Source organism: Cibotium barometz, chromosome 53, assembly GCF_041138505.1.
Source record: "Cibotium barometz isolate CiBa-2024 chromosome 53, ASM4113850v1, whole genome shotgun sequence".
In the NCBI taxonomy this organism is placed as follows: domain Eukaryota; kingdom Viridiplantae; phylum Streptophyta; class Polypodiopsida; order Cyatheales; family Cibotiaceae; genus Cibotium; species Cibotium barometz.
Window position 1 is genome coordinate 16078572 of NC_141098.1, and position 26746 is coordinate 16105317.

At 46.1% G+C, this 26746-nt stretch overlaps 1 protein-coding gene across 1 annotated transcript; it reads left to right on the forward strand.

The window, feature by feature from the left end:
• Nucleotides 1-7134: 7134 nt before the first annotated feature.
• Nucleotides 7135-26530, forward strand: LOC147608352 (uncharacterized). Its single transcript, XM_086789089.1, has 2 exons — nucleotides 7135-7239; nucleotides 24862-26530. Exon 2 carries the CDS (start codon nucleotides 24913-24915, stop codon nucleotides 26389-26391), a length of 1479 nt encoding a protein of 492 aa, XP_086645215.1. The 5' UTR covers nucleotides 7135-7239; nucleotides 24862-24912; the 3' UTR covers nucleotides 26392-26530.
• Nucleotides 26531-26746: the final 216 nt, after the last annotated feature.

Consider the following 26746-nt stretch of genomic DNA (forward strand, 5'->3'; position numbering starts at 1 on the left):
CTCATTTGGAGCTTGAAGGTCACCATCACCATATCTCTCTCAAGCTATTCATAAAATTCTCTTCTTTCCCCATCGCCATCACCCTTCTCTCTTAGTAATATCATCTACATCTACTCTCCTACTATTCCGTTTCATATTCTACTATTCTAGCTAAAGAAACAAGAAGGATTAGCAGTGGGGGCGGCCAATCAAGAGGAGATCTCCAACTAATTACCATCATCTCTTTCAAAATTAATTATTCATGGGTAAGCTCTAGAACCTTCCTCCTTTCACTCTCTTCCACCTTGTAAAAACCTAAAAATCAGCCATGATGACATGCATGCACCCTACTAACCCTACTCCATTAACTCTCTAATCACCATTAACAACCATAAGACAACCATGCCACCAAGTATAAAAGGGCAACCCCTCCTTTTGTAGGGGAGAGAGAGCCCCCACTTTCTTGTAACCCATGCCTCAGCCATAGCCTATGTGCCAATGCTTTGTGGGTTGATAAGCTTCTCCTTTGTGGGGAGAGAGAGCCCCCACTATCTTGTAACCATGCCTCAGCCATAGCCTATGTGCCAATGCTTTGTGGGTTGATAAGAGCAAGGAAGACTTCCAAGCGAAGGCTTGCTAAGCGTTTTTCTTGAGAGTCACAAATCCCTTGCACGTGCATGTTGGGCACTAGTGGGTAGGTTGCTTTCCCCGAAGTTATCAATGCTTTGTGTAATCACTTGTGAAAATGAATACCTATGATTGATTGTGGTTGTGTGGTTGGTGTATGTGTGAGTGGTGATTACCAAGGCAAGCCGCTCCATGTGCTCACCCCTCTCTCCAAGTGTGTTGAGCACCTTGTGATTGAGAAATGGGTCGTTGAGCTTTCGGAAGATTGGCACCCTTGATTAATGACCATCTCTTTGTTAGTGAATTTTTGTGTGTGTGTGTGTGGCGATAGCGCGTGTGCTTTGTGGTCTCACATATCATTTGACTTGTGTGTGGTTCTTTGTGATTCACGTGAGGGTTACGTATTCCTAAGAAATTTGTGGTTACATGATTTGTGGATTATGTGTCACACCTTATGCAAGTAGTTTCCTCGTTTCCTTTACAACAAGGTGGTGTCCCCTTCTCTTTTGTGAGTTCAATGAGCACAGTGAGGGAGTGGTGCACGAGTAGAGAGGCAACTCGATTGCACACTCTTTTCGTGCTTGTATTTTTTGGATATTCTAGACATGACATCTAATTTCCTTACATCATAGCTAGCTCTCCCCTTTTTAGAGGCATTTATGCTACTTGCCTATTGCTTTCTATTGAAAAGTTGAGGTTGGTGGGCCCTTGTTATAGTAGGGAGCCCTTTTTGTTCACCTTCCTTTTAAACTTGTTTGCATTCAATCCTTTGGAAGTATGGTTTTAGCCTCCATCCATTAACTCTAGACCTAAGCATTTTAGCCTCCATATATTGCATTCAATCCTTTGGAAGTATGGTTTTAGCCTCCATCCATTAACTCTAGACCTAAGCATTTTACCATCCATATATTGTAGCTAGTAATTACCAGTGGGAAAATTATTGAATACTAAAATTGGAGCTTCCCATCTAGTATGGAACTTACCATCATTCCTAAAATCAAATCACTTATCTTATTGTATGACCAATGAGAACTCATCCATATTCTTGTTTGCCATTCTATATCCAAGACTCACTGCCTAATCCTTTCTTTCCACTCCACCTCCTAGCTAGCCAAAATTCTTACACTACCTAGGTCTGGTTTGATAGGAATTAGAGCCTCTCGCCCATAGACAAAATGGAATGGGGTGAAGCCTAGTGAAGTTTTGAATGAAGCCTTGTAAGACCAAAGTATAGCATTCAAGTATTTATCCCAATCTTTAAGCCTTTTATTCACCTCTCTGGTGATGATTCTATAGATCATGTCATTTATCTTCTCCACAAGGCCATGTCAATATGGGTAGTAGAGAGAGGAGTGTTGACACTTAATACTTCATGAGGTCACCCACTACATAAAAAAAAAGCTTGCCCCCTTATCAAAAATGGGGATCCCAAACCTACAAAAAATAGATTCAACCACAAATTTCTGGACTTCCTTAGCTATGATTCTATTGGTCGAGACAACCTCTTCCCATCTGGTCATATAGTCCATCCCATGATGATATATATTTTTTCCTTGTCTAAGAGATGGCATCTATACCCCATTTCTCAAAGAATTTGTAAGATTGAATTGAATTTTGAGTCTTATAAGTGAGCTTGTGCACCCCTCTCTTTTGAAAAACCTCACAATATTGGCATGTATGTTGTATGTTGCTACGAAGACTAAGCAAAACAAAGAATTTGTAAGACTGAATTGAATTTTGAGTCTTATAAGTGAGCTTGTGCACCCCTCTCTTTTTTGAAAAACCTCACAATATTGGCATGTATGTTGTATGTTGTATGTTGCTATGAAGACTAAGCAAAACAAAGCCTACTTAGCATGTCCTTTGACTATGTGCTAGCCCTGATAGTGACCATGCCATAGCAAAAGATAGTTTTGTTGATTAGGAGATGCTATTTTCTTGGTTGTCTATATTGCTTGTTGCTAGTTTTGTGAAAAATCCATTGAGCTAGGAAGACCTTGTGAGGCAGCCCAATGGGGTGATATTCCAACAAATCATATCAATTTTTGCTGTAGGGGGCAGTACAAGGAGGGCAACGTGAGGAGTTAGCCACCCAAAATCAAAAAGTAAAGGAATCATCATATCCAATTTTTGAGTTTGGCCAAGTATTTTGAAGGATAGAGCTCATGTCTAGAGTGAGCTGACAACTTTGGGGAGGTATCTAGCAAGGTTGAGAGACTAAGACTTTCCTTGAGGTAGAGCTTGTATTTGGAGTGATTTGACTATCATGGAGAGGGTAGAGGTGAAAAGTCCACCTGGCAATTCTAGCCAAGTAGCGGTAAATCTTATGTCTAGAATAAGCTTATAAACTTGAAGGGAGTCATAATGGCGGGCAAAGGTGGGGAATACCATTTTAGCAGACTAAGGGTGGTAAAGCTTATCGGTGGGTAGGCCCTAAGGGATGATTGGAAAAAGTTATTTTTACGGTTTGTGAATTGGTAGTGGGCAAAGGCTTGAAAATGTGGACAATGAGGCTAAGGGCCTTGTTAGATAATCAAAGGAACACTATTTTCTTGTTTGTTGGAAAATGGAATTTATCGAGAACTGAGGAACATAGGCCAAAGTCATTCACTTTTTGCCTCCAACAAAGGAATGCAGCATAGTTGAATTTTAAAAAAATGTAAGTCTCTTGCTTGATAGTCCTCCCCACACACCTAATTGAATAAATAGTTTGAATGTAAGAAGGATTTCCACAATGAGCGTGGGTGAGAAAGAGTTCCAATAATATGACCTTGACCCCATTAAAGGAGAGCCTTCATCTAGCTCTGCAGGTTGTTTGGTATAATAACGTAGGCGATCTTGAGTAGGTTTAAAGTGAAAATGAAGTAAAATAGTGGAAGTTGAAAGTCTTCTGCCTAAAAGGTGCACACTAGAGGATGACATTAACATTAACATTAACATTTGATTAATATTTAATCTTGTATGTTGTCACTACTTTCTTGTATTGAACATTGTTTGATATAGTTAGGTTAGATATATATATCTCTCTCTTTCTTGTATTGAACATTGTTTGATATAGTTAGGTTAGATATATATCTCTCTCTCTTTCTTGTATTGAACATTGTTTGATATAGTAGGTTAGATATATACATGCTTAGTTCCGTACGTCGTACGGATCCGTACGGTACGAATCGTACCGTACGGATCCGTATGATCAGGTACGAAATTTGCTTGTTTCTACCCGTTGGAAGTAGCCGTTTTTGCCCGTTGGAAGTAGCCATTTTCTGCCCGTTTTTCTGGCCGTTTTCTGGCCTTTTTTGGTTGTTTTCCTTTCAACTCTCTTGAGTCCTTCTATAAAAGCCTCAAGGACCAAGCCTCTCCTCCATCTACTCCAAGCCTCTCCTCCACCACCCTCCATCTACTCCAAGCCTCAAGGACCAAGCCTCTACTGCAAGCCTCTCCTCCACCCTCCTCCACACTCCTCCAAGCTCCTTCCATCCCACTTGAGCCTCTACTCCAAGTTCTCTTCCTCCAAGCTCTTCCCATACTTCATCTTCTCTACGCTCTCTCCTCTACTCCACGCTTTAGCCCTTCTCTTATCCATCATGCCTCGGGAGAAGCATGAGGCTTTTGATTTGCATTGCCTCAATGTGGAGAAGGACACCAAGAAGTCCAACTCCCATCATTGGACATGCCGATATTGCGGCAAGTCATACACCAGTGGAACAACAAGGCTTCTCCAGCACCTTTCAAAGATTGGGGGACAAGTTGCCCCATGCAAGGAGATTCCGCAAAGCATTGCCGATGACATTTCGTGGAAGATGAGCGGCGGCTCAAATTCAAGTAGAGGAGCATCATCAACACACACACCGGCACCACCACCAGCACCACCATCGGCACATGATGAAGCGGCCACCGGCTCTTTCATTGGTGTATCCTCCACTGCCACTTCCACGGATGCACGGTCCGCCTCCGCACCGGGCAAAAGGCAAAGGGTGGTGGAGCGTGAAGGGGTGCAACCCTCTCTCCACCAAGTCACGGGTAGTGGGAGAGGTTCCGTTGCATTCCTTAAGGAGCGGCAACGCCTTGCGGAGATAGAGATTGCTCGCACCATTATTGAATGCAATCTTGCCTTCAATGTACTCCAAAAGGAGCAATGGAAGAAGATGGTGACGGCGATTGCGAATGTGGGCCCATGTGAGGGGTGGACGGGGGTCTCTTACACGGCTATGCGCACGAGGAAGATTGATGAAGAGAAGGAGAGAATTGATCAAGCCCTTGACCCGATTCGAGCCGCATGGACGAAGTATAGATGTTCTATTCTCACAGATGGATGGAGTGATCAAAGGAAGCATGGCATTATCAACATCCTTATGTCTTGCCTGCTTGGCACATACTTCTTGTACGTGCGGTTGACACCGGGAGAAGGGGGAGAAAGACTACCGGGAGTTTCATCTACCATAGAGGTAAGCATTATTTTACTTAAGTGTGGCTGATTTTGTCATTTGTGCAAAGCCCTCAACTCATATGATTTATCTACCATGTAGGTTGGGGCTCAAAACGTGGTGCAAGTCATCACCGACAATACATCAAATTGTCGACGCATGGGCCGCTTGCTTGAGGAGGAATTTCCCACCATTGTGTGGACTCCATGTGCAAGTCATTGCATTGACTTACTCATGGAGGATGTGGCGAAGCTCGGGTGGGTGAAGAGGATTGTGCAATAAGCTACATCTATTGTCAACTTCTTCATGCTAAAGGTGAAGGTGCTTGCTATGTTTCGTGAGCATAGCAGGCTTGACTTGAAGAAGCCATCGGCCACCCACTTTGCCTACATGTGGCTGGTTTTGGAGCGTCTATACGATGTGAGGCCCAGACAGTTGTTTCCACCATGTGGAAACAACTGTGATGAGCACGTCACTGAAGAGGCCAAAGCCATGCAACGCTTTTGCCTAGAGGAGAGATTTTGGACTAGAGTCCGAGCAATTGTCATTGCTATGACTCCATTCTATAGGCTCTTACGGATGACAGATTGCGAGGGGTCCACCATGGGCCTTCTTGTCCACTTCTTTAGAGCTGCCTTTGTGGAGTTGGAGGCTTGCACAAACATTACATTTGACGAGCGAGCACAAATCATGGAGATTGCACAGAAGAGATGGAGGTGGATGCACAAACCAATCCACGGGTTTGCAGCATTGGTACATCCACCAGCCTACAAGTCTCCAGTAGTTTGCACCGATAGGGAGCTTCGACAAGATCGGGATGCATATATGCTTCGAGCTGTGCCAGTTGATGAGCACAATGCCTTTCTAGAGGAGTTGGGCTGCTATGTTGATCAGAGAGGTCAAACCTCCTTTTTGTCTCCCACTTGCTGGAGGAGGGAGTCACTTGTGAAGCCCCTTTTTTGGTGGGACAATTTTGGGTATGGACTAGAGTATCTCCAACCCATAGCCTTAAGGGTCCTAGCCCAGGATTGTTCTACGGGTGCATGTAAGAGGAACTGGAGTTCCTATTCTATCATACACACGAGGATACGCAATCGACTGAGCACACGACAGTTGGAGCGGTTGGTCTACTGCCGCACTAACTTGTGCATGATGCAGGGCATTCTTAGTATGGGTAGTCCCAAGCAGGTAAGTGACAAGTCTAGACTCTAACTTGTCATGACTCATAACTTTTAAGTTTTGTGTACACTCTGTACAGACTCTAACTTTTGTGCCTTAATGTGTAGGTCAATGTTGACACTTTCACGTTGACGAGTGAAAACTTTGCAAGTGGCAATCACAACAACCTGATGAGGAGGAGGAGGCAATCTTCATGGAGCTCTATAGTGAGCTTGTGGCAGCAGATACTCGCAGCACCAGGAGTCAGCATGGACGAGGCCGAGCAGTTGGAGTTCATAGGCCTCGCCTTCGACATCGGCAAAGGGTGGCCTTCGCACATATGTGAGGCGGGGATCCTCGAGCTCCAATCCCCGCCTTCATGATGATATTCCATTGCCCCCTCATGATGATACCCCACTGCCTAGAGAGCCCTTGTTTGATGATGATGGCAACCTACTTAGCGAGAATGATCCCCAGAGTGTCTCGTCCACCTTCGAAGAGTCCTCTTCAAAGAACTCTCTTGATGGACACTCTAGTAGTGATCATGCAGATGTTGGTGATGATGTAGACTTTTGATATGTTATAGCTCTCTAGGCATTGGGCATCTATCTCCTTCTAGCCCATCGATGATGTATTGTAGTATGTAGTATCATGTATATACGCATGTTGGCGGTCGCCCATGCCATGAGTTTTTGGCCTATCCTTTTGTAGCAATTTTGTACTCTAATGGCATGATGACATTATGTTCATGGTTCTACTATTTTGTAACTTCTTGTCTACAATTTTTAAGTTTAGGAAGTATTTTTTTTTAAAAAGTACTAATATGGTACCTTACCTCAAAAAATTTTAAGGTACCAATTAGTACCGTATTTTATCGTGTATCGTACCTTTAGTACTAACTAACGATGGATCTCTCTCTCTCTCTCTCTCTCTCTCTATATCTCCACCTACGGCACTTAAGGTGCTCTCTCTCTCCTCTTCACCACTCGGTGCTCACCTATTTCTGCAGCTGCCTCTCTTTGGCGGAAGGCGACCCACTATTTGTGTGCAGGTAACACATACTCTCTTTCTCAACAGTCTATGAACAACGCCCTCTCTCTCTCGACTGGGAAGCAGTCCGTTTAGGGTTTGCAAGAGGGGAGACAGTGAGGGTGGGGGCAAGGACATAGAGTGCTTGCAGATACAGTGCGCCAAAAAAAACAAAAAAACAAACAAACAAACAAACAAACGAGTTACAGTTAAGCTTGCAGATCCAGTTTAAGGCGAGTTACTGTGCGCAAAAAAAACAAACGCATCGCTGTACTTTGCAACTCCAAAAAAGAAAAAGAAAAAGAGAGTCTTGGCTCTCTCTTGATGTCAAGGTCGATCATATACTGCTGCTGCTGCTGCTGCTGCTTATTAGCAAGGTCGATCAGCATGAAGCCATGGGTGTATTAAACCCCCACCTTTTCCCCCTCAGATCTAGCGCATATATAATATATTCACTAGTTGAGGGCTGTATGTTGAATTTGCAGCAGCAGCTGCTGCTGATGATCATATGAGAGGGAGGCACAGAGTGTTGCTTTGAGACACAGATCTGTGTGTGAATCCTCTGTGCTAAGAGGTATTGTGGGCTGTCAGATTGGACATACAGGTGTAATCTCTTGGTTGATTTTGTTGTACTCAGCCTTTCATACTTTTGAAATTGAATAAAGAAATACCGCAAGGGGCGCCAAGCTTTGGGGCCAACAGGTGTCGCTTTGTTTTCAGATTTGGGCACTTTAGTTCCAATCTATTTTGGTTTTCAAATCTAGACTACAAGTGGAAAGGTGACTGCTAGTCCACCGCACTTTGGTTCATACCAGAGGCCGGTTTCAAGGTTCCGTTGCCGGGAACAATCATCAACTTTCTGAAGGGGGTGAGCTCGTGGTTGCCTCGAAGAAAGCCATTGCTGAAAAATTCAGCAAGCATGTCTGATACAGAGGACGAGTACTTTTATCATGAAGAGGAAGAGCAAGAGACCTCTCCTGAGAGGAATGTATCTGAGGATATTTTTGCAGGAGAACAGGCTGTAGATGCTGAGCCTTATGAGGATGTAACACAGCCAGAAGCTGTGCTTGGTAAAGAGGATGATGGTGCTCGGTTCAAAGATCGTTTGGCTAGTGTTATGGATGTATTTATGCAGCTCACTCAGAGTGAGAGGTTTGCTGAATTTATGAGATCCCGTACAGAGCCTGAGAAGAAGAAGAAGAAGGTTCGTTCTAAGAACCTTCCTCAGGGTCATACTGGTGCCATCCCACAGGATCCATCTTTTGGCCAGTTTTCGAACATGCAGCATGCTTATGGTGCAAACTCTCAGAGTTCCTTCTTTGGACAGCCATCCATTCCTCAGCAGAATATGCATCCAGGTTATTTTGGTGGTGGCTCTGTGTTCCAATCCATGACTGGGGGTTATCCTCAGGGAGGCATGGGTATGCCAGGGTCTTTTGGAGCTAATTTTCAGCCTGGTATGCAGGGGAATATGTATGGTGGTATGCAGTCCGGTATGCAAGGAAATATGTTTGGGGACATGCAACCTGGAATGCAAGGCAATATGTATGGTGGTATGCAGCCAGGTATGCATAATGGAATGTTTGGAAACATGGCTGGAATGTATGGTATGCCTGGTGTGGGAATGGGAAATGTTGACCCGATGATGGGCATAAATGTTGGGGGCAGCAATCTTGCGAAGCCACTTCCATATGATAATCTAACGCCTATGGGTAAGGCGAAAGATTACAAGGAAGGGGGAGTTGCTGTAACGCGCGGAAGCTCTGGGTAGTCTTCTTTCAACCCTAAACACTCTTGGAAACCTTCTGATGCAAAATGCATCATCTGATGCAAAAACGCAGGTAGAGAGAGAGTAGAGAGAGAGAGTGAGAAGTACTGGAAATTCAGTATATACTATGGTACAAAAAGGGTACATATCTTGCAGCCCTTGGCTGCCTTCTTGAAAAGGTGGTAAAACACCAAAACCTGTCCCCTATGGGACCTCTAGTGATCCCAACCCCTAGTGGGTTTGAATGCCTAAAACAATGAGTACTTGGGCCTTTTTATAGGTCCCTTGGACAAAGGGTAGACTGGCTGACTGCTGGTCGGCCAGTATTAATGCATTAAACGCTTATTAATTCAGCCGACTGGGTGGTCCTCCTTGATCTTGATGCGCCTGATGCCTTGATCTTGATGCGCCTGATGTTGGTTCAGTCGACCACCTCCAGTACTCAGCCGATTGTCCTTTCTGTGCAGTCGACACACTTCTGATCTTCAGCTTGTTCTCCATGCCAGTCTACTCTGCCACAAGTGCTCTGTACTCCTTCATCTCGGTTCTACTCTTTATCTGGCTGCCTCTTCTGGATCTAGCCCTGAGAATGTCCATGGCATCTATGATGCACATGACATCCCCCTCTGCTAAACTTGATGACGGGAATCCAACCTGCTCTTGGATGACTGTCATCATCCCAATCCTATCCCGAAGTCCCTCTGTCATCATCCATCCCTGGCAAACCTTTTTCTCTGAAAACCCGGCCTGTTCTCCAAACCACTCTGTCTCTGATGAAGATCTATGCATCTGGTCTTCCTCTAGTCCACAATCCATTCCTGCCCTGACTCTGAACACCGTCCTGGTCTTCATTCCTGGAACTGAGTCTGGCACTCTCACATCACCCTTGGAGGATCAACCTCCCTTGGGACCGTTACCTGAGAACCTATCTGGCTCACGGAACTGCCATCCCCATCTGGCACTGTGGAACACCACCAACAAACCTCCTGGGAGTTCTTCTCGATATGTGTTCTCGCCTTGGGCTTCGAATCCATGTACTTTCCTGTACCTTGGACTTGTACACCATCATATGGGACTGAATCAGCGTTTAGCCTGGCTGAGCCTGATGCTCTGATACCAATGTAACGCGCGGAAGCTCTGGGTAGTCTTCTTTCAGCCCTAAACACTCTTGGAAAACCTTCTGATGCAAAATGCACCATCTGATGCAAAAACGCAGGTAGAGAGAGAGTAGAGAGAGAGAGTGAGAAGTACTGGAAATTCAGTATATACTATGGTACAAAAAGAGTACATATCTTGCAGCCCTTGGCTGCCTTTTTGAAAAGGTGGTAAAACACCAAAACCTGTCCCCTATGGGACCTCTAGTGATCCCAACCCCTAGTGGGTTTGAATGCCTAAAACAATGAGTACTTGGGCCTTTTTATAGGTCCCTTGGACAAAGGGTAGACTGGCCGACTGCTGGTTGGCCAGTATTAATGCATTAAATGCTTATTAATTCAGCCGACTGGGTGGTCCTCCTTGATCTTGATGCGCCTGATGCCTTGATCTTGATGTGCTTGATGCTGGTTCAGCCGACCACCTCCAGTACTCAGCCGACTGTCCTTTCTGTGCAGCCGACACACTTCTGATCTTCAGCTTGTTCTCCATGCCAGTCTACTCTGCCACAAGTGCTCTGTACTCCTTCATCTCGGTTCTACTCTTTATCTGGCTGCCTCTTCTGGATCTAGCCCTGAGAATGTCCGTGGCATCTATGATGCACATGACAGCTGCAGTGAAGTTTGATACATTCAGTGGAGCCAAAGATAAATTGAAAGCACTCACCTTTTTACAACAGTTTGATGCTGCTTTTTCTGATGGGAATTACACAGAGTCCTCTAAGGTGAGGAAAGCTGCCACTTTTCTCAAGGGCAATGCTTTGCAGTGGTGGTCTACTCTTCTTTTGCAGGGCATAGCACCCACTACCTGGGTACAATTTAAACAGGTTTTCTCTTCCGTATGGCTCACATCTACATTTGAGGTGGATGTTATGACTGCATGGCACAAGTTGGATGCTTCAAAATGTGAAAATTTGGAAGATTATAACAAGAAGTTTTGGGAAGCTTTACTCCCAGTGACTTCTTACCGTGCAGTGCCTTTGTCTGAGCAGGTAGAGAAGTATTGTTGTGGGCTGCCCAAAGAGGTGCGAGATTATTGTATCAAGGCAAGAGTAACGAACATGTCACAGATGATTGAAAATGCTATGACAGCTAATGCGTTACTCAGTGGAGGATCATCTGGGTTTAAAGGCAGTAAGAACTTGAGCAAGAAAGCTGAAAAATCTGGGCATGCTTCTCGTGATGCTAAAGGGTCTTCAGAGACGAAGTATAAGAAGTTGCCAATGCCCAAGAGGACTTCTTAGGAAAGACAGGCTTTGAGAGATACTCGGAAATGTTTTTACTGTACTGAAGAGGGACATATGTCATTCAATTGTCCCAAGAGACAGTCCCAAAAGGACTCTAACAATAAAGGAGAGCCCAAGTCAAAGAAACCAAAATCTTCTGCAGGGTTAGTTCTTGATCTTGTGGGGGAACAGCCAGGTGGTGAAGAAACAGAGTTGTGCAGGGCATGGGGCAAAGTGAGAGATCAGAATGCCTTGATATTCTTTGACACAGGTGCTAGAGCCAACTTCATTTCACCAGATTTGGCTGGCCGATTGGGGATTCGTGCAGAGGAGATGGGGCCGTTACATGAGGCTAACATGGCTTGTCCAGGGTATGCAGAACCCGTTACTCCTATCATTGGGAAGCTTCGGCTTCATTTGCACGGTTATGTGGACAGCGAAGAGTTTTTCATCATGCCTCTGGGTGGTTGTGATGTTTTGTTGGGTATGCCATGGTGCCACAGAGTACATGCGGTGGTGGACACTTACAATAGGAAAATCACTTTGACTCATAGAGGGAAAGAACATGTATTGGATGTGAAACTCAAAGGGGAATCTGTTCCTATTGTATCCGCTTCGGCGATTTCATCAGTAATGAAAAAGCATCTTTCCGCGTACTTGATTTATGTAAAGGATGCACAAGATGATGAGTCTAAGTCTAATTTGTCTATGTTAGATAAGGACAGGACTGATTTCTTATGTGGGTTTCAAGATTGTTTTTCCAAGTCATTGCCAGGAGAACTTCCTCCTGAGAGGCCAGAAGATCATGCCTTTGATCTAATTCCTGGTAGTACTCCACCGAATAGACCGCCGTATCGTGTTAGTGTAGCCCAACAGGAAGAGATTATGAGTCCGGTGCAGGAGCTTTTGAATAAAGGGTTGATACAGCCTAGCTCATCACCCTTTTGCTCACCTGTGCTCTTAGTGCAGAAGAAGGATGGTTCTTGGCGCATGTGTATTGACTACAGGGCGCTGAACAAGAATACCATCAAGAATCGATTCCCCATACCAAGGATCGATGACATTTTGGACCGCTTACAGGGCTCCACAGTCTTTAGTTGTATTGACTTGAAAAGCGGGTATCATCAGATACGTATTAGACCCGAGGATGTGCATAATACAGCATTCCGAACCACGTTTGGGTTGTATGAGTTCTTGGTTATGCCCTTTGGTTTGACTTGAAAAGCGGGTATCATCAGATACGTATTAGACCCGAGGATGTGCATAAGACAGCATTCTGAACCACGTTTGGGTTGTATGAGTTCTTGGTTATGCCCTTTGGTTTGACAAATGCGCCTGCCACATTTAACAGAATGATGGACAGGATTTTAAGGCCTCATAGAGCGTTTGTGGGCACTTTCTTTGATGATATGATTGTGCATTCACAAACTGAGGAAGAGCATAGAAGGCATTTGGCCATTGTGTTTGCAGAACCTAGGAACCATAGGCTGGTTGTTAATGGCAAGAAGAGTGAGTTCTTTTTGCAAGAGATGCATTTCTTGGGGCATATTGTGTCTAAACATGGAGTCCGTATGGATCCAGCAAAGGTGGAAGCAATTCTTAATTGGCCAGACTTGAGGACCGTGCATGATGTACGCAGCTTTCTAGGATTGTGTTCCTATTACAGGCGGTACATACGGTACTTTGCTGAAATTGCTTTGCCTCTTCATGCCTTGACAAAGAAGGCAACTCCGTTTAGATGGGTTGATCGGGAAATTACAGCATTCAAAAAGCTCAAAGAAAAGCTTACTTGGGATCCAGTACTTCGGATCCAGTATTGGTGCTACCGGACCTCCGAAAGGCTTTTGTTGTCCAGTGTGATGCATGTGGAAGTAGCATTGGTGCAGTTCTCATGCAAGAGGGACATGTGATAGCCTATGAGAGTAGAATATTGCAAGATGCCGAGAAGCATTTACAGGTTTATGAGAAAGAGATGTTGGCTGTAATTCATGCTCTTTCTACCTGGAAACACTATTTGCTTGGGGCTGATTTCATTGTGCAGACAGATCATCAGACCTTGTGTTATTTCCTCACGCAGACTAAGCTTTCAGAGAAGCATATGCGTTGGGCCAACTTTTTGTCTATGTTTCACTTCCAGATTGTGCATGTGGAAGGCAAAAAGAATGTAGTGGCAGATGCTTTGTCACGCAACCCACAGGTCTCTGCAGTCTCACTTGCTTATCATCATGAGCTTGATGAAATGAAAGAGCAGTATGCCCATGATGAGGACTTTGGCAGGGTGTACGATCAGATGTTTGAGGGTCAGCGGCATGAGCACTATACTCTCGGAGATGGGTTTTTATTGATGCATAGCAGACTGTGTGTTACCAGGCCATTGCGACTCAAAGTTATGATTGACAGTCATGCTCCACCGTATGCAGGTCATAGGGGTATTGACGCCACGGTAAAAGCAGTGGAGACTTTCTTTTATTGGCCAACCTTGAGAAGAGATGTTGATGCCTTTGTGAGGCAATGCATCGTATGTCAGAAGGTAAAATTTGACCGTCAAAAGACACCAGGGTTACTACAGCCTTTACCTATTCCAGATAGACCTTGGGAGAGCATTGCCATGGGTTTTATATTTGATCTTCCACGGACACAAACGGGCAATGATGGCATTTGGACTATCATATGCAGGTTCAGTAAGCAGGCTCATTTCATTCCCGTGCGTAAGATGATCAAAGTGGATCATATGGTGAAGTTGTTCATGGCGAACATCTTCAAATATCATGGCTTGCCTACGTCTATCATTAGTGACCGTGATCCACGGATGACGAGTTTGTTCTGGAGAGGGTTGTTTGACAACATGGGTACAACTCTCAAATTTTCGTCGTCATTTCATCCACAAACATATGGTCAATCATAAGAGGCTAACTCTACAGTGTTGGATCTTCTCAAGTGTTATGTGTCAGAGCACAAGCAACAATGGGAAAAGTATCTTCCTTTGGTGGAGTTTGCATATAACAACACTGTACATACCTCGACAGGCAAGGCGCCTTTTGAGATTGTGGAAGGAGGGAAGAAGGTACCACCCATTTTGCATACAAAGGATAAGATCTTTGAGGCTGATCAGTATGTGGAGAGTTTGGATGAAGCTTATCGGAGAGTTAAGTTGGCACTCCAGAAAACTCAGCAGAAGCAAAAGAAAGCCGCAGACCGTCACAGACGTGATTTAGAGTTTGCATTGGGTGATTGGGTTCTTTTGCGCTTTGAAAAGGCTAGACTCAAGAAGATGAAGGGTAAAGAGCGCTTATTCCCTAAGTTGAGCATGCGTTATTATGGGCCTTTTCAGGTATTGGAAAAGATTGGTGAGGTAGCCTATCGCTTGAAGCTACCAGATCACTGGAGGATTCACAATGCTTTTCACGTGAGTCTCCTTAGACCTTTCCATGGGGATGTGCCTGAGGATGTATCAGATGAGGCTCAGCCAGAAGTTGAGGAACTTGATGAGGTTCTGATTCCAGAGCAGATACTGGCACATAAGGAAAGGAAGGTACGAGGTAAAGTTTCCCGTCGCTATCTTGTGAAGTTCAAGAACTATTCACCGATGGATGCGAAGTGGATGGAGGAAGGTGACTTAACAGATTCACCTCAGGTTTTGCGGCTTTATCTCGATGCCTTTGAGTTAGAGCCGACTCTTGTTGTGGCTCATTCAGGTTCAACAGAGCATGGGTCTGGAGCATTACCTGATGCTCAAGAGGGGGGTAGCACCTCCACTCCCTTGATACAGACAGGCTCAGATGACATCTAGAGGTCGCTTGGTGCAGTTTTTATCTCACCCGAAGGTATTGAGGCTGACAGTACATCTGTTTATGGGACTTCTATGATATATGTGTACTAGTCACATGGATATGTATGGTTCATAGTGGTATACAACTTGGACTATTACTACGCCATTGGTTTGCAGTGAATGTTGATACATGTACATGGCTTAGAGAGATTGGGACGCTGATCTTGCCATATTGTATATTTCACTTTGGATATTTTGCTGTATCACCAGAATGCAATCGAGGACGCTTGCCATTTTTCAAGAGGGGGGTATGTCATGGCCCTGTGAAAATGGAACAGCACAAGTGTGGGCATGGTGGTTGCTGAGTTCAAATATCAAATGATTCACATGTGGGGTGCCCGGACAGAGATAATGATGTGTGGACATCCCTAGGTGTGAAGGGGGGAACTAGAACATTAAAATTTTAATGTTTTATAGAAGGTTGCCCCTAGGCCTTAGTGGCCCCTAGGGAACTTTAATATTTATTAAAGTTGGGGCCCTAGGATTATTATGGGGAGGAGGCAACTCCACTTTTGGAGTGCATGCCTCTCTCTCTTCTCTCTCTCTCTAGCTTTTGGGGAATCGTGCATGAGGAAGCGTGGAGAAGAAACGTGAGAGGAAGTCGACTGCTGAAGATTGATTCTGGCTACTGTTTTTCTATGCAAACCAGCCGTACAGTCCACGTGTGCAGCCCGTACAGCCCTGTACGACTGCAAGTACAGTACGGCTGCTGCAGTTTCCTCTGCGGGTACAGGCGGCGCTGACAGCCTGAGGAGGCACAGAAGCTGTGGGCTCTGACAGAAGCCGTACAGCAGGTACAGTCACCTGTACGACTGCTGACAGGTGGCTGTACAGCAGGTACAGAACTGTACCATCAGGTACAATCGGGTACAGCAGGAGCAGGCGCATCAGTACAGCTGCAGGCGGCGTACTTTCTGGTACAGACAGAGCCGTACAGCTGCAGGCGGCACTCTCCTTGGTACAGGCGGAGTTTTCTTGGTACAGTCGGTGCAGCATCAAAGAGCTGCAGGTACAACATTGAAGTGGATGCAGAGAGGAAGGTACAGACAAGTACACTCACACGTGTGAAGCAGGGTTGTTGAAACAAGTGACAAGTGTCTGCAAGTACAGATTGGTACCGTTACTTCCTCCGGTGCAGACCCACGAGCTGATTTTGGTAAGCTCTGCATCTGTTCATCTATCTCTCTTTCTATTGCCTTATGTCTGTTGCAGATTTGAGCTATCTGGCCCCTTGTGAGAGGAGGGGTATGGCAGATTGAAAAGGGTGGAGACAGAGATTGAACAGTGAATGTATGTATGAGCTGAGATGTTGAATCATGTGCTTGAGATATGCCAGATGTATGCTCATGGCTGCCTTGCTTAATGGTCTTGGCTGATCAGAGGGAGGCGCAGTGTTGCTTTGAGACACAAATCTGTGTGTGTGAATCCTCTGTGCTAAGAGGTATTGTGGGCTGTCAGATTGGACATACAGGTGTAATCTCTTGGCTGATTTTGTTGTACTCAGCCTTTCATACTTTTGAAATTGAATAAAGAAATACCGCAAGGGGCGCCAAGCTTTGGGGCCAACAGGTGTCGCTTTGTTTTCAGATTTGCGCACTTTAGCTCCAATCTATTTTGGTTTTCAAATCTAGACTACAAGTGGAAGGGTGACTGCTAGTCCACCGCACTTTGGTTCATACCAGAGGCCGGTTTCACTACCGGGCCTTAAACAAGATCACAATAAAGAATAAGTACCCGCTTCCAAATCTGAGGGAGCTTTTTGATCAGTTGGGTAGAGCAAAGTTCTTTACCAAAATTGACCTCAGGTCTGGGTACTACCAAATCCGGATAGCGGACCAAGATGTGGAGAAGACAGCTTGCCGAACAAGATATGGGTCCTATGAATGGTTAGTGATGCCATTCGGGTTGACAAATGCACCCGCAATGTTCTCTACCCTCATGAATCAGATTTTTCAGAAGCATCTGGATGACTTTGTGGTGGTATACCTGGATGATATTCTGATTTACAGCCCAACGTGGCTGAAGCATCTGGAGGATGTGGAGAAGGTGCTGGTTATCTTACAGGACAATGCATTATACTTGAAGGAAAGCAAGTGTGAGTTCGGTGTGACAATTGTCTACTTCTTGGGCTTCAAGGTGAGTAATGGAAAGCTCATGCCGGATGAAAACAAAGTAAGGCCCATAGTGGAATGGCCTACCCCCAAGACGGTATTTGATGTTAGATCTTTCCATGGGTTGGCCCAGTTTTACAGGATCTTTGTGGGTGAATATGCAGGTTTGGCAACCCCACTCACTAACTTGACAAAGGGAGGACACGGGTGGAATTGGACTCCCAAATGTCAGGCCGCTTTTGACCAGATTAAGGAGATATTAGCCTCCCATCCATGCTTGGTGCTGCCAGATTTTGAACAACCTTTCGAAGTGCACAGTGTGTATCTACCGTGTGCTACACGCATGCAAGACTAGTTTCGAGGCTTGGGGAAGCTTGGAGCTAGGCAGGCTGATTGACGAGCTGAGTTAGGGAAAGACTACCGGGCGGGCACCCAAGTATGGATGGACGGGCGTCCAAGTGTGGACGCCTGATGACCGGCCAAGAGCCTATAAAAGGCTGGCCAAGGTTAGTTATTGGGATAGAGAGTCTCGCGAGTTTGTGAGAGCTTTATGGTCTTGGAGCCTGGATCTAGTACAGACGTGCACCTGCTTTATGCTATGCAGCCGAGGCCGGCAGCAATCTCGAGGCCCGCGAGGGTAGCTTCGTGGCGGTATGGGACGTCGCGAAGAGGAGATTGGTCGGTACGTCAACCTAGTTAGCTCAGCTCGTGGCTTGGTGGGGACAGCCAAGATTGTGGGCTTGCCCACGGCTGTCATGGTTGGGAGGTGAGTCAGGCTTGCACCCCCTTGTTTGTTGTTTATTCGTTAATTTGCAGGATTCGAGTCTCGTACCAGGAACGATCACGAGGAGATCCTAGGGGATTTGACAGTGGTATCAGAGCATACCTCGTGAACGAGCAAGTCGGTAGGTAGAGAAGATGAGGTCGAAGAAAGGTATGCGTTAAAAAAGCTTGCTGTTTTTTCTGTGCATACTGCTGTTTTCAGATTCAGTATGTGTTTTTCTTCATCAAAGAAACCCATGTTGATGGGAGGTGGTAGTCTAAGTAGGGTCGTTTGCTTTGCAAAGAAGAGGAGAGACTCGTTTGTGCAGTCGCATGAACGTAGAGAGAGAAAATAGAAAAAGCATCTTGGTTGCTTTTGGTTCGAATGAGAGAGAGAGCACGTCTGAGAAGGTGGATACGCTGGCAGGTTTGTGCGCTGGCGGGTGATGTTGGTTGGCTATCGAGGCTGGCAGGCGGGCGCATGGGCCTGCGTAGCCAGGCCGCCAGGCCTGCCAAGCCAGGCGGCCAAGCTTGCGTAGCCAGCCCAGGCAGTGCCCAGGCCAGGCCAAGCCAAGCGGGCGCCTAGTCCCAGCGATGCAGGTGTCTAGGCCTACGTGGCTTGGTGGCCAGGCCTACAAGGGGCTGTCGCAGGCGTAGAGCGGCGCGAAGGCTCCGGCAAGAAAGCTGGCGGAAGGCGCCTGCACGTGTGACGACAGCAGCCGACAGGCGAGGTGGCCGACGGCAAGGAAAAAGCATGCCTATAGCCCGGGTGGGTGACGCCAGCAGCACTAATCCAGGAGGAAAGAGAAAAAAAAACAAGAAAAGCACACGTTTTTTTGGGGCTTTCGTTTTTTTTTTAAAAGTTTAATTTTTTTTAAAAAAGTTTAAAAACCCCTCTAAGGTTTCAAGGTGTTTTATTTTTTTTAAAGAAACTAGAATATATATATATATATAAAACACAAAAGCAAAAGCCAAAGATAGCTTTTGGGGGCTTTTAGTTTTTTTGGAAACCTTTATAAACTTCCTTAAGTGGACTTCTTGCCACACATCTCTCAAGTTTTCAAGCTCTCAAGCTCTCAAGTTCACTCGCACTTTTATTGTGCAAAGATCGAATTTTCTGTCCACTTACCCTCTTCACGATGTTGACCCAAGAATCGGAGTTGGAGCCCCTTGTGGAACGCGAAGGCTTGCAGGTACCGATGCCGATCTTTTTGACGATTTTGTGTCAAAATCAGATTTCCAAGAGTTCAAAGTAGCTCTCGAAGCTTCTTCAACGGAACGTCAGGCACAAATCGCAGCCCAGATGCAAGCTTTGCAGAACTCCATCACTCTATTGACCACTACTCTCTCTACTTTATTGGGTATGGATACCTTGGCTTCAGCTTTAGGTCCCAATATTACTCCGGAACCGTTCGGGGGCGAGCAAAAGCAGCGCACCAAGGAGATCGTGGACACGTGGCTACATAAGTGGCAAGTTCACTTTCAGTTTCATCCATATGATGATGGAAAGAAGATCCAGTTAGCAGCAGGTTTCCTGTGCGGCAAAGCTTTGCTTTGGTGGAAGGAACTCAACCCTAAGCCAACAACTTGGGCACAATTTGAAGACGTCTTCAAGAAAGAATTCCTCAAGAAAGAGGATGATTATGATGTTGTTGCCCGGTTTTCAGCTTTGACCATGATCTCGCAGCACCTCACTTATGAGGTCTACCTCTAGAAGTTTCGTGACTTGCAGATGAAAGCTACAAAGATGGATCCCACTACTCTTTTGGGATTCTTCGTAGTTGGTTTACCAGACTCGTACCGTTTACAGGTTAAAAACAACAAATGTAAAACATTGGACGAGGCCATTCATTCAGCTCGTATCTATGATGATACAATGGTCTCTTCCAAGTCGAAACCCGTTACCGAGCAGGGGAACAAGCATAAAAGAAAGTTCTTCGCACCTATGGCTAACACGATTGAAGGCAAGTCTTCGGACCAACCTTCGAAGAATTCAAGTTCGACACCAGTGAAGAAAAAACGACTCCTTTGGGCTTTGAAGCTCAAGAAGGAAGGACGTTGTTTTATCTGCGAAGAAAAAGGACACATGCGTAACGAGTGCCCAAAGAAAAAGGGTACCAAGACAAACGCAGGACCCAAGCCAAAGGCAGCTAACCAGTTGTCTTTGATAGGTACGTCAATTACTGTACTTTCTCGCCCTAGTACTTGTTCTGATTGTCTGTTCAATTCTAAAGTATTTGGCTTGCATGATCTTCTCCGAGTTTATGGAGAAAAGGGTCCATGAATAGTGTTGCAGATGCGCTTAGTCGAATTAAAGAGGTGAATACTTTGTCGTTCACCGAGATTTCTACCGACTTATTTCAGTCATTGAGAGGGCTTTGCAGGACTGATAGTTATTTTGGTCCATTTTGGCACAAGATCCAGGACGGGAGCTCATTGATTGACCAAGACTCGATGACTGAGCAGTCTACCATTCAGGCTGCAGGAGGCCAGTGGATGATTCGGAATGGTTTACTATTCCGTAATGGCAAAATTTGTGTACCACAGATCTCGGACATTCGGTCCAAGATTCTTAAGGAGTGTCACGACGCCCCTTCTGCTGGACACCCTGGGATACACAGGACGTTATCATTAGTGAAACACACTTTTTATTGGCCAAAGATGAAAGGGTATGTAGAAGATTATGTTCTCAAATGTCAAATTTGTCAGGCAAATAAAGCTGAACGCTTTAGACAGGTTGGGTTGTTGCATCCTTTGCAAATCCCAGGTAATAAATGGGAAAGTATTTCCATGGATTTTATTACCGGATTGCATCAAGGCCACGATTCTATTTGGGTTGTGGTAGATCGTTTGACAAAGATGGCTAGATTTTTACTGACCCGGAAGACTATTACAGCTACGTAATTAGCACTTGGCAGTTTATCGAGCAATTGTTTAGACTGTACGGGTTACCGCAGGACATAGTCAGTGATAGGGATTCTAAGTTTACGAGTGATTTTTTGAAACTTGTTTTTGAGAAGTTGGAAACAACTTTGAATTTGAGTTCCTCCGATCATCCTCAATCTGATGGCCAGACTGAAAGAGTGAATCAGATTTTGGAGGATATGCTTCGTGCATATGTATCCAAAAGACAGAGTTCATGGGAGGATTATCTTCCTATGTTAGAATTTGCATATAACAGTACTAAGCATACGAGTACAGGGTTTAGTCCTTTCATGCTTATGTATGGTTTTCAACCTAGATCACCTGTTACAGTAGGATTCTCAAGACTTCAGCATGATGCAACACGTAATTTTTTGCAAGATATGCAGGAAGTGTTACAAGTTGCGAAGGAATCTATTAGAAGTGCTCAAGACCGAGACAGGTTTTATTCTAATAGACATCGTTCACCCAGAGAGTTCTCTGAAGGAACGATGGTGTATTTGCGAGTTCCGAAAGATTCCGAGACTTTACGGACAGGTCGATCTTCGAAATTATCCCCTAGATACTGTGGACCGTTTCGTATTACACGACGGATTGGTTCAGTTGCATATGAATTGGATTTGCCTTCTCATGTGGAAGTTCATCCTGTATTTCATGTCAGTAGACTTAAGGAAGTACTGGGTGGAGCAGATAGTTACTCCTCAAGAAATCATAGATGTCGAGGACATGACATTTGTTCCGCACGAACCTGAAAAGATTCTTGGCTTTCGTGAAAGAAGATTACGTAATACGCTTATCACGGAATACAAGATCAAGTGGAAGGATCGTGTTGTGGAGGACACTACATGGGAAACATTGACTACTCTTCAGAGAGATTACCCTGGCTTTTTAGTGAGCTCAGGAGTGAGCTCTTAGAGGAAGGGGAGTATGTCATGTGCACAGTGTGTATCTACCGTGTGCTACACGCACACAAGACTAGTTTCGAGGCTTGGGGAAGCTTGGAGCTAGGTAGGCTGATTGACGAGCTGAGTTAGGGAAAGACTAATGGGCGGGCACCCAAGTGTGGACGCTCGATGACCGGCCAAGAGCCTATAAAAGGGTGGCCAAGGTTAGTTATTGGGATAGAGAGTCTCGTGAGTTTGTGAGAGCTCTATGGTCTTAGAGCTTGGATTTAGTGCAGACGTGCACCTACTTTATGCAGCCGAGGCCGGCAGCAATCTCGAGGCCCGCGAGGGTAGCTTCGTGGCGGTATGGGACGTCGCGAAGAGACGATTGGTCGGTACGTCAACCTAGTTAGCTCAGCTCGTGGCTCGGTGGGGACAGCCAAGATTGTGGGCTTGCCCACGGCTGTTATGGTTGGGAGGTGAGTCAGGCCTGCATCCCCTTGTTGTTTGTTGTTTATTCGTTTGTTTGCAGGATTCGAGTCTCGTACCAGGAACGATCACGAGGAGATCCTAGGGGATTTGACACGCTGTTTGCACTAGCAGGTACAACACTAAGGTTCAGCTCCTCGTACCATCCGGAGACTGATGGGCAGACGGAGCGGGTGAACCAGATATTGGAAGATTACCTGAGGCACACTATGTACAGTTGGATCAACAAGATTGGTCAAAGTTTTTGGATATTGCTGAATATTCCTACAACTCTCACCGGCATAGCTCTACGGGCTTTTCTCCGTTCGAGCTTAGCTGTGGCTACCAACCATGGTCACCCGGAGATCTCGTTGTGCAGCCTTTGGCCAAAGTTGCACCCGCAGGCGGGGGATTCTTGGAGACTTGGCGGGAGCGGCTACAAGTGGCTAGGAGAACATTGGAGAAAGCACAAGCTAGGTACAAGAAGTATGCAGACAGGAAGAGGAGACTCGAAGTGTTCTCAGAAGGTGAGAAGGTCTACTTAAAGATGGATCCAGGACAATTCAATCAGTTTGCCTTTAGGGATCACTGATCGTCTTGCCAGGAGGTATGACGGTCCATTTAGGATTGTTGAGAAGATTAATGACTTGGTGTACAAGTTGGCTCTTCCAGAGCACATGCAGGTACACCCGGTGTTTCACATATCCATGCTCAGATCAGCACCAAAAGACTCTGGCCCACAGTGGGTTGTAGTGGACAGAGGACCAGCCTTGGTAGTTGACCGAGGAAGTGGGTTTGAGTTGGAACACATAATTAGGCACAAGGACTGGTGGTATCAGTTTGGTCCAAACAGGACATACTTGTGTAAGTGGAAAGGCAAGGGTTCTGAGGAGAACTCGTGGCAAAAGGCTCCAACTTTGTGGAAGTTTGAGGAGCAGGTGAACGAGTATAATGTTCACCACCCTTTGATCCGACCTCGAGGGAAGGGAGTCTGGAATCGAGGGGTGGAGTGTGACGAGGACGCTCGTCATGCGAGGTCATGAATGACACGCGGGGGATACCGCATGCTCGCAGCGGACGGAGGAGTTGCTAGCATAAGACTTGTAAATGGAGCTGCAAGGGTTTTTGGAGTTACAGTTGAACTGGGCCTTAGGAGAGCTCACTAAGGGTCCAAGTATTATGGTTCAAGTCCGTTCAGATGGAGGTGGCCGGACAAGCTTGGTGTGGTGTGGGTACATTACACTAGGCATGGCATGGAAGCCCATTAGGGAAAGGAGATGCAAATGGGTGCATAACCAGGCATGGGCGACCATACGATGGAGGCATGGGGGATCTAGCATGCCCATCCATGAGACGGTTGGAGCAACTGCAGGCCGACCGGTGGTATGCATAGGCAAAGGGGTGCTTGGGCATAACACAACACACAACACCCAACACACAACACACAGGGCAAGCGAGAGGAGGCACACAAACGTGGCAGGCTGCACAGTGCGTAGGGGCGGATCGCATCAAGGAGATGGCCGGGTAGCGCATCAAGGGGCAGCCGCCTACGCTTAGAGCAGACGGGTCCCATCGTGGAGCAGCCGCCTACATACAGAGCAGCCAGGGCATGCGAAGGGGCATCGCCTACACCAAGTAGCAAGCGAAGAGCATCGTGGGCAGCCGTGGGCTGTAGCAAGGCTTGTGTGCGCATCAGCAGGTCGTGGCAAAGGAAGGGGGTTGCAGAGGTGGCCGTTCAGCAGGACCACACCTGCGTGAAACCCTTGGAAGCAGAGGAAGCAAGCAGTAGGGTCACACCTGCGTGATTCCAGAGAGCAAGGCAATGGACAGCCTTCTCAGCAAAGCCACACCTGCGTGGTAAGCAGGATTACAGCCAGGGCACGCACGTGCCAACCCAGGTTCAACGGGGGCATAATTGATTATCATTGTATATTCAGGGTTTTCTGGAATACAGCCTCCTTGGGCTTGATGTATGTGTGAAGGGGTTGTGGCCTCTCTTTGCTGTTTGAAGTATTACATGCTGTGACGGAGTTGTGGCTCCGTGGGTGTGTGAGTAAAGAGTTGTGGTGATTGATTATTAGAAGATGTGATGATGTGATGCAGAGGTAGCTAGTGCTGTGATGTGATGATGTGATTGATTATTAGAAGATGTGATGATGTGATGCAGAGGTAGCTATACTCTCTTTCTCAGCAGTCTATGAACAACGCCCTCTCTCTCTCTCTCTCTCTCTCTCTCTCTCGATTGGGAAGCAGTCCGTTTAGGGTTTGCAAGAGGGGAGACAGTGAGGGTGGGGGGCGAGGACAGAGAGAGAGAGAGAGAGTATTGTGTGTGTTTGTGTGTGTGAAGAGAAAGATATTGCATTGCCTATTGTTTGCAAAATACCTTAGAGAGAGAGAGAGAGAGAGAGAGAGAGATGTGCAGAAATCTGCATGCATGCATGCATGGCACTTGTGTGTGGAAAGAATATGGGAGAAGGCTAAAAACTTCTTGTGAATTTCATAATGCCCCTCGCTTTGTAGCAGGTGTTTTGCTGTGCTTACCGAACTTGCTGCTACCTTTGCATTCACCGCAGTATGGCCTCCTTGGCATGCTTGCCCTCCAAGGAGGAGGAGGATCCTCTCACAGAGCACGCGATGCAAGCTATGAAGCGGAAGGAGCTCGAGGGCCGCCTGGCCAACATGGGATCGAAGCAACTCAATTCTGTTTTGTTGTCGTGCGGGCTTGCGAAGCGGAGTTCGAAAGCGAAGGCCAGAGATGCTGTACTGCAACATGTTCAACGACTCAAGTCTGGCAAGGGAATTGAGCAGGGAACTCCTCGCAGCAAAAGAGAATGGATGAAAACCAGTCCCTTAGAGTTTCCACCAGATCAATATCACCGGGGGTTATTCCAGGCTAATTTTCCCTTGGTGGACGTTGTGGAAATCCATGATGGCATGTCTCTTCCAATATATGACAAGTTTGGGAGTACTCCTTTCCAGTCTCAAGATGTCTTTGCAGTCAAGACTAAGTGGGCAGCACAGGTGCACGAGGCAAGGAGGATATGCCCTGATCCAACGACGGAGAGTCAGGGGAGCGATTTCCACCTCTCCTTGTTGAAGCTCAGCTTCGTCACCAATCTTGCCTCACACGAGCTCCCACAATTGGACGAGCTCCTAGAGAGAGTCGGGAAGAAGCGCACCTGGGGGAAGGCCTTTGGAACTGGGGAAGACGAGCAGTATGCCGGGTTCACAATGGATGCACCTCCTCAGCTTGATGGGCTGCCTCGAAAGCCGTCTGACTCAGAGAATGCTGGCTTCCACCTCATACAAGAGAAGCCTTCTAAATTTGAGGGACAGCTTAAAGATGATGCAACAGTGAGTGGGTATTCTGATGTGTTGCTTTCTGTCTGGGATGAGCGCCCTTCCAAGAAGCTTTGTACCAACAAGAAGAAAACTGTTGCCGTGGTGGAAAGGAAGTGGCTTGAAGATGCTCATAAGGAGGATGCAAGATACCAAGGAGGTGCTTATGCTGTTAGGGGGCATATCAACAATTTACAAGCGGGTCATGGGACACCGATTTATGTGATTGTCCTCACTCAAATGAAATGGAGCTACGGGATCCTTGTGCCTCGCGGCTTCATTCTACTTCAAGATGGAGCAGTTGACCCTCGATCCATGATAGGGTTCAGGCAGCATGAAACGATAACGAAAAGTGACAAAAAGATGGACTTGGAGGAGATAAATGAAAAGCTGGCTGAAGGTACATGGTTTCTCAGGCGTCATTGGGCTGACAACCCTGATGGAGTTCACCCAAACCATCTACCACAGTTGGTTGGCACCTATTATGTGCAGTCTAAATGGTTCAAGCTGCCAGAGCCTTATACTATTTCGGGCTTCATCGACCCTGGGGTGGATAAGTTTTTCCAAGGCCTTCTTCGGGTTCTCTTAGGAGACCGTTGCTTAGGCTACAAAGCAGAGCAGTTTCAATTGCTAATGGAAAAGCGGGCCTTGTATGACCAAGATGCTTTATTTGTAGCGATGGGGCCTGAACCATGTTCAAGGGAAGTGGCCTAGACATGCCAATCTTGTAGGGTCTAGATAAATTGTTCAGTGGTGTTTATTGCAAAGTACCTTGTCATGAAACTCATCTGTGTACTGTGCCATGCCTCTCAGCTGAAACATGTACTCTGTTCATAGTTGTCTTGGCAATAATTTTTTTTTTTGCTGAGGTGTCTGTTTTACTTTCACTGTTGTTTCCTGAAAACATGCTTTGTTACCATGCAATTATTAAGTTTGGGACCCACGCATTCAGAGTTGTCAACCATCAATGATACAGAAAAAGAGCAGATAAAGGCACTTGTTATCAGTATGATGCTCTCTACGCCTCCCAAAATTCAAAGTCAACTTAGTGAGGTTTTAGTCGTGATCA

Excerpts from the sequence above, each read along its gene's own strand:
- LOC147608352 (XM_086789089.1), top strand. The coding sequence starts at position 24,913 with ATGGCCTCCTTGGCATGCTTGCCCTCCAAGGAGGAGGAGGATCCTCTC.